The sequence below is a fragment of the Maniola jurtina genome, chromosome 22, assembly GCF_905333055.1.
Source record: "Maniola jurtina chromosome 22, ilManJurt1.1, whole genome shotgun sequence".
Classification (NCBI taxonomy): Eukaryota; Metazoa; Arthropoda; class Insecta; order Lepidoptera; family Nymphalidae; genus Maniola; species Maniola jurtina.
In genome coordinates this window covers 776,648-790,656 of record NC_060050.1, presented here as the reverse complement: position 1 = coordinate 790,656, position 14,009 = coordinate 776,648, and the positions used below count along the sequence as shown (strand labels likewise).

General features: G+C 38.8%; 1 protein-coding gene across 6 annotated transcripts in view; it reads left to right on the top strand.

The window, feature by feature from the left end:
• The window catches only part of LOC123876942 (LIM domain only protein 7), a 189,746-nt gene that overhangs the window by 133,302 nt on the left and 42,435 nt on the right, over positions 1-14,009 (top strand). For all 6 annotated transcript variants that reach the window (XM_045923382.1, XM_045923381.1, XM_045923379.1 and 3 more), the window contains one exon: positions 7,596-7,738. In XM_045923382.1, coding sequence (XP_045779338.1) covers positions 7,596-7,738 — 143 coding nt within the window. The remainder of the gene's footprint in view (positions 1-7,595; positions 7,739-14,009) is intronic.

The following is a 14,009-nucleotide window of genomic DNA, read 5'->3' as shown; positions in this document are numbered from 1 at the left end:
TTCTTTCTGTTAAAAAGATTTTTTGTTGAACTTACTACGCTTTTCAAAGGTCTGAAAAAGTTTAGATAAAGACAAACAGTAGTCGCTATCATAAACATATATATTCAAAAACAAATGGAAATTAATTTATGCTGAAAAAATTGACCTTACAACTTGTAGGCAGTTTATTTATCTAAAATCTAAATAAATGAATAGTGCGATGATCGACTCAGGTACGTCCAGCCCAAAACCCTTTCGTCATCGAAAGCTGAAATTTTGGACAGAGGTCCCCTTAAATAATGTGAATAAGGAATAAGGCTGGATTTCTTTAAATTCCTACGGAATAAGGAATGAATAGCGCCGCAGACGGTTGCTAACGCTAGTTATCGAAAACTCACTTCTAGTTTTTACGCTTGACTTTGCTTTCACTTGTCAAAATAATATATTAGTTACCTACGAATTTATAATGATGGGTTAAAGTATCATTGTTATGCGTAGCCTAGATAGCTCAACGGTTAGCAAAGCGGACTGAAATTCGAAAAGTCGCCGGTTCGAACCCCACCCGTTGCACTATTGTCGTCCTCCTTGCACAAGCTTTGCGCTTAGTTGGAGGGGAAAAGGGGAAAATTAGTCATCATGACGAACTTGGCTAATATTCGTTTTAGAAAACCTGAGACGGTGGAATCTCACCCTTAGCTAGTGGATAACAACCTGGCGGAAACACGTGACATTCCGACGTCGCTGGCGTCTGGCACTTCCGGTGGGGTACACCCATACATACACCTCTACACACGTCTATGTGTGCCCTTCGCATAGCTGACGTATTTCCGTCGACTGGCCAATCGTAGGCTCTTGGAATGGCTCGTTAAGATTTTTTGGGTGTTTGATTGAACAGAAATCGTGTTCTACAAAGCTGTCAAACTACCTAGTACCACTGGGTATCTATAGTATACGACAGGTCGACATGGCAATCGGAGTGGGAATACCCGTACAGCCTCCGCGGTAATCCGGTGCGGGTTTCAGACAGACTCAAGATAATGTGTGAAAATTATCACGTCGTTTTTTGAAAATCTGATTGGTCGATTGAAGTCTGCCAATCCGCAATTGGCTTGATAATGAAGTTCCTATCAGAAAATGGTAAATTATTTCGACGATTCGAAAGCACTTGAAAAAGTTTATTTGAATAGAAATCTATCCTATTCTCTTCTAAAGTGTACAATAATACAAGTAATTACATAGTTATTGTATGTAGGATTTAATCAAAATAAGGTTAACCTTATGTAGGACTAGTAATTATTCATAAAATACAAACATCCTAAAAGTAGTAAGTAAATCAAAGAAAAAATATTATATAACGTAACCTACATTCTCGACATAAAATGGAATAAAAAAAACTAATTAACCTATATGGTTACGCTCCGTGGTAGCCTTGCTCAGTGCGCGAAAAATTACATCTAGACCAATATTTTTGAATCATTTTTTGTACTTACATAATAGACTAGTTTGACCCATATTTAAATCATACTAAACAATTAGCTACGACAAAAACGAATCAAAAATTAATTAAATTATTATCTATATGACTTTGTTACTGATTGTGGCATATAAATACTTCAAGTATATTACTTATAAGAATACTAGATGATGCCCATGACTTCGTCTGCCTGGATTTAAGTTTTTAAAAGTCCCGTGGGAACTCAGTCTGTTTGAATGCAAACTATCTTCGTTCCTTTCATAAATCGGCTAAACGGATAGGCCGCGAAAAGATAGCAGACAGACACGCTTTCGTATCTATACTTACTAATAAATAAAATTGGAGTGTCTGTCTGTAATTTCGAAATAACTACCTCATATTAAGCTCATATGGTTATTTGAACGATACCAACACTGAATCACACGTTTTTAAAATTTTTGTCTGTCTGTCTGTCTGTCTGTCTGTTTGAAAAGGCTAATCTTGGGAACGGCTGAACCGATTTTGACGGGATTTTCACAGACAAGTAGAGAATTGACCAGGGAGTAACAAAGGCTACTTTTTTAACCGACTTTCAAAAAGGGAGTTGTGTTTTTCTACCTATGTACACCGAAATCTCCGAGATTTCTGAACCGATTTGCGTCATTTCTTTTGTAACGATAGAGGAACTTTGCGACATTGTTTCATAAAAAATTTGGAGTCCAACTCCTCAATTCTGATGCTGCAGGGGATCTGACCAATCCACGCGGGCGAAGCTGCGGGCATCAGCTATTTATAATAATAGTATGGATTTTCAGCTTTTTGAAGTCCACTGTATACCTCTTGTGATTAAGGCAGACCCTGGCTTGTGCAATTTATTTTGCTTTTACTGACGATCAAATATTAGCCATAGCGTAACTTTAACCCGTCATACAACTGGACGTAAAGTGACTCAAGATGAGTAGCTATGCCAACCATAACTTTCGTTGCCCAGCCTATAACTAATTAAGGACAGTTCAAATCTTCTTCAAAGATTAATTGCAATGTTTTAAAACGTACGTACTTACGACAAAGTGAAAAGGAAATAGGTCTCTCGCCTCATTAGAAACCTACCATTTATGAAGAAAAAACTCATTTTTCACTATAGAAATCGCTATTTGTTATTTATGAAAGAGGTCAGTGGAACGTCCTACGTTATGTTTTATTTCCTCCAGGTTTTAATGAGCATACCGATTCTGGTCATAACTAACGGTACCTTACTTATTTCTTCGCCTATTTTCATATTGAATAATGTGGGCAATATACAAGTGTAAATTAAAAGTTTATAACACCCCCGATAAGTGAAGGTTACAGTAACTAGAAAAGAGCTGATAACTTTCAAACGGCTGAACCGATTTTCTTGGATTATAGCTAAGAACATTCTCGATCAAGCCACCTTTCAAACAAAAAAAAAATTAAAATTAAAATCGGTTCATTAGTTTAGGAGCTACAATGCCACAGACAGATACACAGATACACACGTCAAGCTTATAACACACCTCTCTTTGGGTCGGGGGTTAAAAACGCAAACCCAGTTTTTTTGCAAGGTAGGCTTGCGCTTGACGACAATCTCTACGACCTCCGTGGCGCGGTGGTAAATGCTGTGGTCTTATTAGCGAGAGGTCCCGGGTTCGATTCCCGGCAGGGTGTTATAATTTCTAAATCACTGGTCTGGTCTGGTCTGGTTTTAGTGTTCCAGACAGGACAACAAAGTGATTCTATAAAGGTTCCGTTTTTTCATTTGAGGTACGGAACCCTAAAAATAACTTAAACTAAGCATCTTATCAAGTTGTTAACTTCAACAAAAATATTTCACCAATTTACTCTCCACAGATTTCCCTTCCACCGGGTCATTGACCCGTCGTAAAAAGTCGCTTTAAAACTCAATGAAATTCGTGGAACCATAGTTTCGCAGCCTTTTTGTCCATTATACACGTCTATTATCTAGATTGGTCTGCTGTGTCGTTAAAATGCCGCTGTCGCAACGCATTCATTGGCCAATATGGAATTTGTGCTATGTGCGTTTTTTGCTTGCGTTCCGAGTTGGTGGTAGAGTTACTACTAGACTACAGGCCCATGTTCAAAAATGGATGGGTCATATCAACCACCAGGTGACGTATACAGGACGATATAAGAGCATAAAATAATAAGATTCAGCACTATGCCGTCACTTGTAAGCTGTCCAACAGAGTGCTGGTGAGAATTCAAAAGTGCAGGTAGAGTGAGTACATTTTGGTCATATATTTTTGTACGGCATTTTTTGAGGGGGTTGCTACCCTCAATTTTTTCCCCTTGTCGCATGATTTTTGTACGGCGTTGCGGAATAATGGATTAGAGGCTGTATTGAAACAGTATGAAACTAATGCCGTACAGAATTAAATGACCAAATTTATCCTTTTTTTTTTTTTTTTTGTTGACGCTGGGGAATGCATTTACGCATCCCCCCCGGAAGCTAGCCAGCCAGCCGTGAGGCAGCCAGCCAGCTGAGGGAGGGTATGTGGGACTCGCCGGCCGAGAGGCGACCGGAATACCCACTAAACCCCAGCGGCGCTACTGCGCGTCGCCTGGCGACTGGGTCACGGAAACGGCCGAAGCAAACAACCGCGACCCAGCCAGCGACGTCTAGCGAGGCAGACCCTCCACCGGGGACCTGCTCGGTCCCCAACACCGTACCTCCGTGACGCACCAACGAAGTGCGTCCCCCGACCTTGGGACGCGCACGTCGCCCGCATCCCATCCGCTGCTTCGTCCACTGTGCCCTCTGCTAGTCAGAGGGACACGCGGAGAAACCTCCCCCCCTGCCAGGTCATTAGCCATAGCCAACAATATCTCCGAAGGGAAATTATTAGCCATGTTACCGGGGCGCACCGGCCCGAACACTGCTCTTCCCCTCGGACGCATCCAAAAGGGACCAGCAGCATCCAGGCACACTCGAAGGTTACCTGGCTGGCGCCCCACCAAATTTATCCTGGAAATTGTCAGAAAATCAAAAAATTTACTGACTTTGTGGCGCACCATTTTTTTACGGCACTGCGCGCTTTCTTATTATTTTTTAATGGATCTATCGATGGTAAAAATGCCGTACAAAAATATATGACCAAAATGTACTCACTCTACCTGCACTTTTGAATTCTCACCAGCACTCTGTTGGACAGCTTACAAGTGACGGCATAGTGCTGAATCTTATTATTGTATGCTCTTATATCGTCCTGTATACGTCACCTGGTGGTTCATATGACCCATCCATTTTTGAACATGGGCCTGTAGTCTATACGGGCAAGTAGATTTGACGAGTCAAACTTTCGCGGTCTGCGATTCATACAACTTGTAGCGTACTCGGTACTAGCATATAAAAATATTCACTAAGACCCACTTGCACAAAGAGAGGTTTCCGTACATCATACTAGAAACAACACTTTTTAATACTCGTATTCATAGCAGACGTATTGACATTTTTATTTTTAGTTGGTAATGCGGCAATACACATTTTGTCAAAATTTCTGCTCTCTACCTATACGGTTCACAAGATACAGCCCGACAGACAGATGGACGGACGGACGGTCGGACAGCGGAAGCTTAGTGATAGGGTCCGTTGGCATCCTTTTGGGTTACGGAGCCCTAAAAACGCTAGTTCCACAAATTCAGTTTCCTATTTCCAAGGAAATATGTAGTGTAATCTATCCGGCTACGTCTACGATACGTCTCTTGTAGGGACTTCCACACGCCACGGTCTTGCGCCGCCTGAATCCAGCGGCGTCCTGTGACTCGTCTCCGTCCATGATATGCCCCAGTCTTTCTGTGTTTTCCGGTACGAGGTCGCCATTTCAGCACCTTGGGACCCCAACGTCTATCGGTTTTTGGGGTTCCGTATCTAAAAAGGAAAAACGGAACCCTTATAGGATCACTTTGTTGTCTGTCTGTCTGTTTGTCAAGAAACCTATAGGGTACTTCCCGTTGTCCTAGAATCATGAAAGGCAGGTAGGTAGGTCTTATAGCACAAGTACAGGAATAAATCTGAAAACCGCGAATTTGTGGTTACATCATTAAAAATTAAAATGTGTTTCAATTTTCAAAGTAAGATAACTAACTATACCAAATGGGGTATCATATGAAAGGGCTTAATGTATACATTCTAAAACAGATTTTTATTTATTTTTATGTGTGATAGTATTTGATTTATCGACCAAAATGTCGGAAAAAATACCCGAGTACGGAACCGTCGGTGCGCGAGTCCGACTCGCACTTTCGAACTCGATCCTGCGCATTACCACTTCAGCTTCGTCACCCTTTGAGCTATGTCGGTTACTCTGGTTCTCCTACCGATCTCCTCATTTCTGATTTGATCACGTAGAGTAAGTAACTCCAAGCATAGCTCTCTCCATCGCTCGCTGAGTGACTCTGAGTTTTCTTAGGCTGTAAGCATAGTAAAAGTGAAATGTTATATTATACTCCACTTACTACTCGGCTCGTGACAACATCAATACAATGTAACAATCCACTACCGGTTTACAACATAGCGAAATAATTATTATTATAGCAAATTATTAAAAGCAGGAGCCACTATCACACCATAAAATACAAGCACTACAAAATAACATCGCAGAAACAAAAAGTAGTGAAATTATAAAGAAAACTACGTACACGCGATGTTTGCCACCCAATACTAACTGCGGCCTTCGTCACTCGCTCCATACATACGTAGTTTGGTTTTCGTTTGGACATTAACCAATCAAGTTCGTTGTAATTTTGTACATACGATCTAGGAACTAATATCTATGTCTGTGGGTTGCCAGATTTCCGTAAAAATAACTAGTTTTTTATTCGATACAAGTTAACCCTTGACTGCAATCTCACCTGGTGGTAAGTGATAATTCAGTCTAAGATGGAAGCAAGCTAACCTGGAAGGCGTATGGCAGTTTACATTAAACCAATACTACCTCTTTTGTTTCTACACGGCATCGCACCGGAACGCTAAATCGCTTGGCGGCACGGCTTTGCCGTTAGGATAGTACCTAACCACGGCCGAAGAACACCAAGCGACAGAAAATCAATTTTATACTATAACTACCTAACGGCAGCTCGCGGGTAGTTGTTGGGGTTTACTGCTGTTAAACATTATAATCTATACATATAATAAAATTGTAGAAAAGTGGTGTCTGTACAATGGAAATATATATAAAAAAAGTAGCAGGAGTTGTTATTATATCGATGCCGAACCCGAAATTGTAATTAGTTTTTTTTTGTCTGTTTGTCTGTGTGTTTGTGCACGCTAATTTCAGAAACGGCATATTCGATTTAGATACGGTTTTCACTAATATATTGTAGTAAGCTTTACTTAACATTTAGTGTTTATTTCATGTCAATCGGTTCATAAATAAAAAAGTTATGTCAATTTAAAGAATCACGGCGAACATTTTTAACGTACAGAGTATATGCTGCCCGAAAAGTCACTATTCCACGCGAACGAAGTCTCGGGCACAGCTAGTTAAAAAATAAATTCGTTGAGTTTTATTGGTTAGTATTCAAATGAGAGCCAAACTACGTTTGTATGGAGCTCACTACGAATGAACTGCTCTAACATTCCTGCAATGAGGAAATTGAAGCATTCCGTGGTATGGTTGGATAATGGCACAGTTTAGCGTCCGCCGGTGCTCGTGCCTCGTGCGGAAATTAGCAGTTCTGTACTAGAAATAGCTGCTTACAACTAGCAACTAGTGTTTAAAGCGTTCTTTTTAAACGACTACAAAAAGGAGGAGGTTCTTTCTCTATTCGAAGTTGCAAGCTATGAGGTATTTGCTTTAAATCCTTTTCAGCATAAAGAGTGTGTACCATCGTTCATCAGGTATTTTGTTGCAAACCTGATTGCTTCGAAGATAAAAAAGGTTACATTTTAACTAGTACCTAGTATAAAATAAGGCTGAGATTTCAGCTCCAGTCTGTGAAGAGAGCTATTTTAAATGAGGTCGTCTTTTCTGTATACTTAATTGGTTTCTAACATCCTTGAGCAATTTCTGTGTCACTGAAACATACAGCAAAAATAACACAAATAGGTACTTAAGTAGTCCTCAAATACGGCTTTTTTCAATTTTTTTCTTTCTTGTTGTAAATATATCGTGTTTTCTTGTAGAACTTGGACAACTGGAAGTCGTCGCGACGGAAGCGCGTGGAGCACATCATCGAGCGCTGCGTGGAGGTGCGCAGGTTCGAGAACGAGTCGCACAGCCAGCCGCGCGCCAAGGCAAAGACCTTCAACGAAATGTTAGAAGAGCGGTGAGTGCTAAGCCTAATTCTATACATGACCTTCAATGAAATGCTAGAAGAGCGGTGAGTGCTTAACCTAATTCTGTATACGACTTTCAACGAAATGCTAGAAGAGTGGTGAGTGCTTAGCCTAATTCTATACACGAGGGACAGCGATTACGCACTCTTCTATTTCAGAGTCCGTGAATATAAGGATATAAAAATTACGGATATTGCTTACGCACTAATCCGATCTCTGATCCAAATCCAAGCTATTCAGTGGACATCTTTGACATATCTACGTCGTATGTCCAATTTGCATCCGAGGCACGTCCGAGATATTCTCACGGATGACGGAGAGAACTCGGATGACGGAAGTAGAAGCTAGTGCGTAAGGTACCATACAGATAGTTCTAAGACTACTTCGGAACGTATTTTCTAGGATTCGGATCGGATGCCCTAAGTTCATCATCCCCTAAGAAGTCAAAGTCAATTTCTGTCAACTATAAACATAGTTTAGGGGATGAATTTTCAACAGTAAAAACTCAAATATGTACTGTACTTGTTGAAAAGAAATATCCTTATCTGATGATTTTTTTTCGACAATCTTGTTCCAGTTCTTTCTTGTGCCTTAATGAAAGTTGACCATCACCTCGTCATATAAAATCCTATTTTTTGCTAAATGGAAAATTTAAAATAATCGAAAATAAAATATGTTCCATCAAAAAAATTGTAACACCTCGCCCCCTTTAAATAACCACCTTTTACCTACTATCTAAACAAGCATTTAGTTTTGAAATTCATCGATTTTCATGATGAGAACGTAAAGTACAGTTTGATTTCCCGTACTTATTCTCAATCGTCAATTATGAAACCACATTTGATATTTGATTGCAACAGATTCACATAGCAATATAGCATCATTACGATCAGATCAATTTCACCAATAAATCGTTCTTGCTTCAGTACAATTTCCTAACCAATATGGAGCGTCCTTAATTACCTAGGAACATTACCAGAGGATTGCCTCGCAGTAAATAATAATTTGCCTATAGTAAATCAATCATTTATGCAAGCCCTATGATTACGTTGGCAACTAATTCGTCTGAGATTACTTATATACTAGCGACATAAATATCGTGCGACTAGATGTTGTCAGACCCTTATCTTGTGTGAATAAACGTTACTCTTTCTTCAATAGGGTTGTCAAATCACTGTTTACCGATGGTTTACACATGAAACGGACGGTCGGACAAACATCAAGAATTAAAAACTTCAAAAGCAGAGTTGCAATTCTATATTTTTGGTTTCAAAAGCTTCACAAACTTCTTGATTTTAGTAATCGACCCTGGAATTGGATTCTCGAAGTTTTACTCCTGATTACCATGCCCAATCTACGATATCGGATCTTCAAATCCAAAACTATACAGCAGTGTAGTTTTCAAAAAGTACCATAAAAATGTTATCCAAGATTTTGAAACTAGCATTACACTGATTTCAAATTCGAAAGTGTACGATACGATAGCGTAAACCGAACTCTATTAATTTTTTTTTTTATTATGTTAATTAATAACTTTAAACTAATCACCTGTAAAGTTATGCATTTGTAGATCCGACAGTGTTGATTGGGTGTGAGGTTCTGTTCATAAATTTGATCTTGAATGAAGAATAAAAGAAATTCGTCAGGTTGTTCTTCTATTTTTTTGTTCCATTACAAGGTGACCCTTGACTGCTCACCTGGGGGTGGTGGTGTGGTAATGGTGTTCATAAACTTAAGAGCAGCACTGTTGTCGATGTTGATTCTTCAATGCATGTTTGTCTCCAATTTGATATGACACCAATGAAGAAGGCAAAAAGTCTCTAGTGTGACGTACCCATTATGTGATCACTGATCATTGATCAACCATGGCTAGTAATTCGCTGTACCTCGATACGTTTTGTACTTGACAAACACCAGTTTGTAACGCATCGTAATCCAATTTATACGCCTTTGTAACATGAGCTTTTGTACATCTTTCGCAATGATCCATAGAAAATCTATAATGGGAATTGGCAAAAAGTAATTCATTATGATCGATTGTAATGTGATCATGATCAATAAGGTGATTGTAATCTTATAATTTTATTATAAAGAGTATCCAATTATTTGAATCGTGATTACTGTCACGAATTTTGTCACTGGTCTAAGTGTTAATTTGTCAATTTGTTTGTATTTCGGTTCCAGGTTCGATCCCGGCAGGTGCCATTTGTGAATTTACTATTTTTAATAAGTGCATCTACGAGTATAATCGTCCCTTGATATAGCAAGTCGCAGTCTAGAGCTAACCTGTTAAATAAAAACCAGTCAAGTGCGAGTCAGACTCGCGCACCGAGGGTTCCGTACTCGGGTATTTGTTACGAAATTTTGCACGATAAATCAAACACTATTATGCATGAAAATAAATAAAAATCTGTTTTGGAATGTGCAGGTAAAGTCCTTTCATTTATGTATAGTTATCGTAGTTCGAAAATTGAAAATACTAATTTTATTTGTTCATTGTAACCACAAATTCACAGTTTTCGGATTTTTTCCTTCACTTGTCCTACAAGACCTACCTAGCTGCCCATGACTCTAGGCCAACGGGAAGTAAGTGCCCTATACGTTTTCTTGACAGACACGACAGATGGATAGACAGACAGGCAGGCAACAAAGTGATCCTATAAGGGTTCCGTTTTTCCTTTTGAGGTAAGGAACCATAATAAGGTGAAAAGTTTTATGTTCAACTTTTAACATATTATCACCAATAAGTAAGGAGAATATGTTCATGCAAGTCTAATTTTTTAATGTTTTGCTACAATTATAATCATTCACAGCAATTTCATTGTGTATTAATTGAACACATTGCCTGGCCTTGGTTCCACTTACGTAATACGTATTCCAGTTATATTATGTGAATTGACTACGGTACACAATGTATTGCATTTCGAGGAAACATTGATATTTGCAATACTTACTACATTTTGGATGATTTTGTTATAGTATACTCAGTTTCTAATTTCCTTCACATTACGTGTATATTGCTTTTTTCTTACGTTCTTAGAATACAATCATGAAATTCCATAATATTTCCACATATTGAGTTTCCGCATGCAATTTCATCAGTGGTTGATTTGATACCTAATGGATTTACAACTACTACCTACCTACTTTTGAGACACATTACACTACTTTCACTGATCAGCATTTGGCCAGCGTCTGTCAATCAGTTTAACTGTTCTCATTCTGAGAGGAAACCCGTACTCAGTAGTGAGCCGGTGATAGGTTGAGAGATGTGATGACGATGATGATGATTACTTTTGTATAATCTTTTCCGCCAGAGGGGGTTCTGCTGTCAAGCAGTTAGATGAATTTGGTTACTCAACTACTGTTATTCATAAACAAATATTGAACACCTTTCTTATGTCCCGGCCACATTAACGGCCTACAACATGATGTTCAACGGTGTTCCACGTTAAACGTAGAAATAGCCACGATCAACGGCATTCACAATGCCGTTTGGCGTTAAATGATTTTAACCCCAATTCAATTGGCATTAGACGTTACCTGTTCAAGTGTGGCCACTCAGTTCAACGCGTTGAACATCACGATAATTATGGCGTTGCTGGGCATTGACGTTAACCTTAATATAGCCGCAACGTTACAACTGTTCTAAAATATTTAGTCATGTCCATAATAATATAGTCTACCTTCCTTAACAATATAACTTTCTTAAGTGAAATTCACCGTTCAAGTAAGATAATCTGTTCAAATTCCCGTGAGGAAATCAACTTTCCGTCACGAGCGAGTTGCTCTGGTGTCGGTTACGTCCGTCTCACTCGGTGGCCGCCGTGCGACTGATCGGGTTACGCTGCGCGGGCGCATGGCCGCATGTGCATCCAGCTGTCGCGTCACACAAGCTAGTTGTCTATGGTGTCCACTTTGTTTCATCATGTCAACCCACCGCTGGGCCACTACTGAGTACAAGTCTCCTCTCAGAATTAGAAGGGGTTATGCCACCAAGTGTGGATTTGCAGACTTCACACACCTTTGACATTATTGAGAACTCATGCATGCCGGTTTTCGCATGTTTTCCTTGTTCAAGGTATTTGCTATATTATGAAACCAATATAAAACTCAGTTCGCATCAAACCAATCAAACCATGAGTTACTACGAGAATCAAACCACCTACTCATATTATTATGCAAATATGGTTCAAGGTTAAGGTTTTGTATATCTATTGTTCTTGGTATGGTTTGTTTAGTGTTTATATTGTATGTATGTATTAAAAATACATGTAACATATAACGTCCTGTTTTTGTTGCCTGCAGTGATCTAGACTTATTCCTGATTAATCTGCATACCTATTGTATTGCAATGGTTATTTTTTTTAGGGTTCGATACCTCCAGAGAAAAAAAGAACCCTTGGATCTCATTGTCTGTCTGTCGTGTTTGTGAAGACCCGCAAGGAAATCAATACCTATAGGATACTTCCCGTTGATCTAGAATCCTAGAATCATAAATCCAAGCACTTGTAAATGGAAAAATCCGAAAACCATGAATTCGTGGTTACGTCATTAAAAAATTAAAAAGTATTCTTTATTTTACGATGTTACGGAACCCTTCATGTGAGAGACCGACTCGTACTTGTCTGGTTTTTTTAATCACTTGATCAAATAAAGTTATTTATTACATTTTGCTACCGGCAGAACTCCGATCGTTTGCTATTTTACGTAACAGTTTTTTTCTCAGATTTATGATACCTACCCGTTGCGACAAAAACTAGCCTATTAATCATAATCTATAAATTCTATACAATAACCAGTCTATTGGAGATACGAGAGGAACTTTCGCTTTATATTAATTGGAAGGTTCTCACAATTGCTTTTAGTTTTTGACGGTCAATTTTATCTTGAGGTTTTGAGTAGGTAGGTACTAGGTATTGATAAAATTATTAATTTCACCGATTCCCAAAACTTTATTTGTGTAGGTACCATCTTTAATCAAAAATGTTCCGTGATATAAATTTGGCGTGTGTATCTGTGTATCTGTCTGTGGCATCGTAGCTCCTAAACTAATGAACCGATTTTAATTTTCTTTTTTTTTTGTTTGAAAGGTGTCTTGATCGAGAGTGTTCTTAGCTATAATCCAAGAAAATCGGTTCAGCCGTTTCAAAGTTATGAGCTCTTTTCTAGTTACTGTATCCTTCCCTTGTCGGGGGTATTATAATTTTTTAATTTTCACTTGTAGACGAGGTATTTCAGGTTTTAATAATAATTATCCCATAACTACCAGTAGTGTTGCTCGCGACTTTTTCCACGTGGATTTAGGTTTTAAAAAATGTTATGTAAAATTAGATTTTCCGGGACAAAAAGTAGCCTAGATCCGTCCCCGGGATGTAATGTAAGCTATCTCTGTACACGTCATTAATCGGTTAATCGGATGAGATAAAAGGTAATAGACATACAACAATGTATCGCCATCTCTAGATTTGAAATTTTAGGTGGAATAGCTCACAGCTTTAAGATGTAGTGAAAGGCAATGTCATTTCTCCGGGTTTGACTAATTTCCATGTCCCATGGGATTTTTCAATGATAGCCTTTAATGATAAGTCTAAAATCAGGTGTAGTCTAGAGTCTAGACTCAAGAATAATAAATAATTCATTTTCTTCCGTAAGTAGGTACCCTCCCACGTACTATCATCATCAAATAGTAAGTACTTAAAAATACTTAACATTTTACATAAGTGTTGTATTCTGTATGTAAAGTGAAAGTGGCTAATTGAATAAAACTATTCACTCCGTCGTGATGCGAATATTTTTGTTCAAAACGATTAACACTCTTAAGAGGATTATAAGGCTTTATTTGAGAGATTAATTACGTTTAGATTTATCAATTTTAATATTCATTGTTATAAATCATTTTTTTTTAGTAAAGATATTGTTTTATGATGATTATATAAATGGGCTATCAAGCTTGTGGACAATCCAAAAACAACCAGCTCGTTGGAAAGCCTGGAACACCGTAGACACGTAAGGTCTCTTTGCGTTTTACCTCATTCCATTCTCCTCTTTCTACAACCGCACCACCCGCCATTGTAAGTAATGTCACCCTCACCACCTAGGTGCCTGATGCACTTCGACCGCCCCGTTGTGCCAGATCTTTTTTCTGGGTACATGCAAACTATAGAACCAACTTCCTTCGGCGGTGTTCAAGCTGGATTTCAACATAGGATGGAAACGTATTGGCAGGTGCTGCAAATGATCTTGGACGGCTGTAATCAC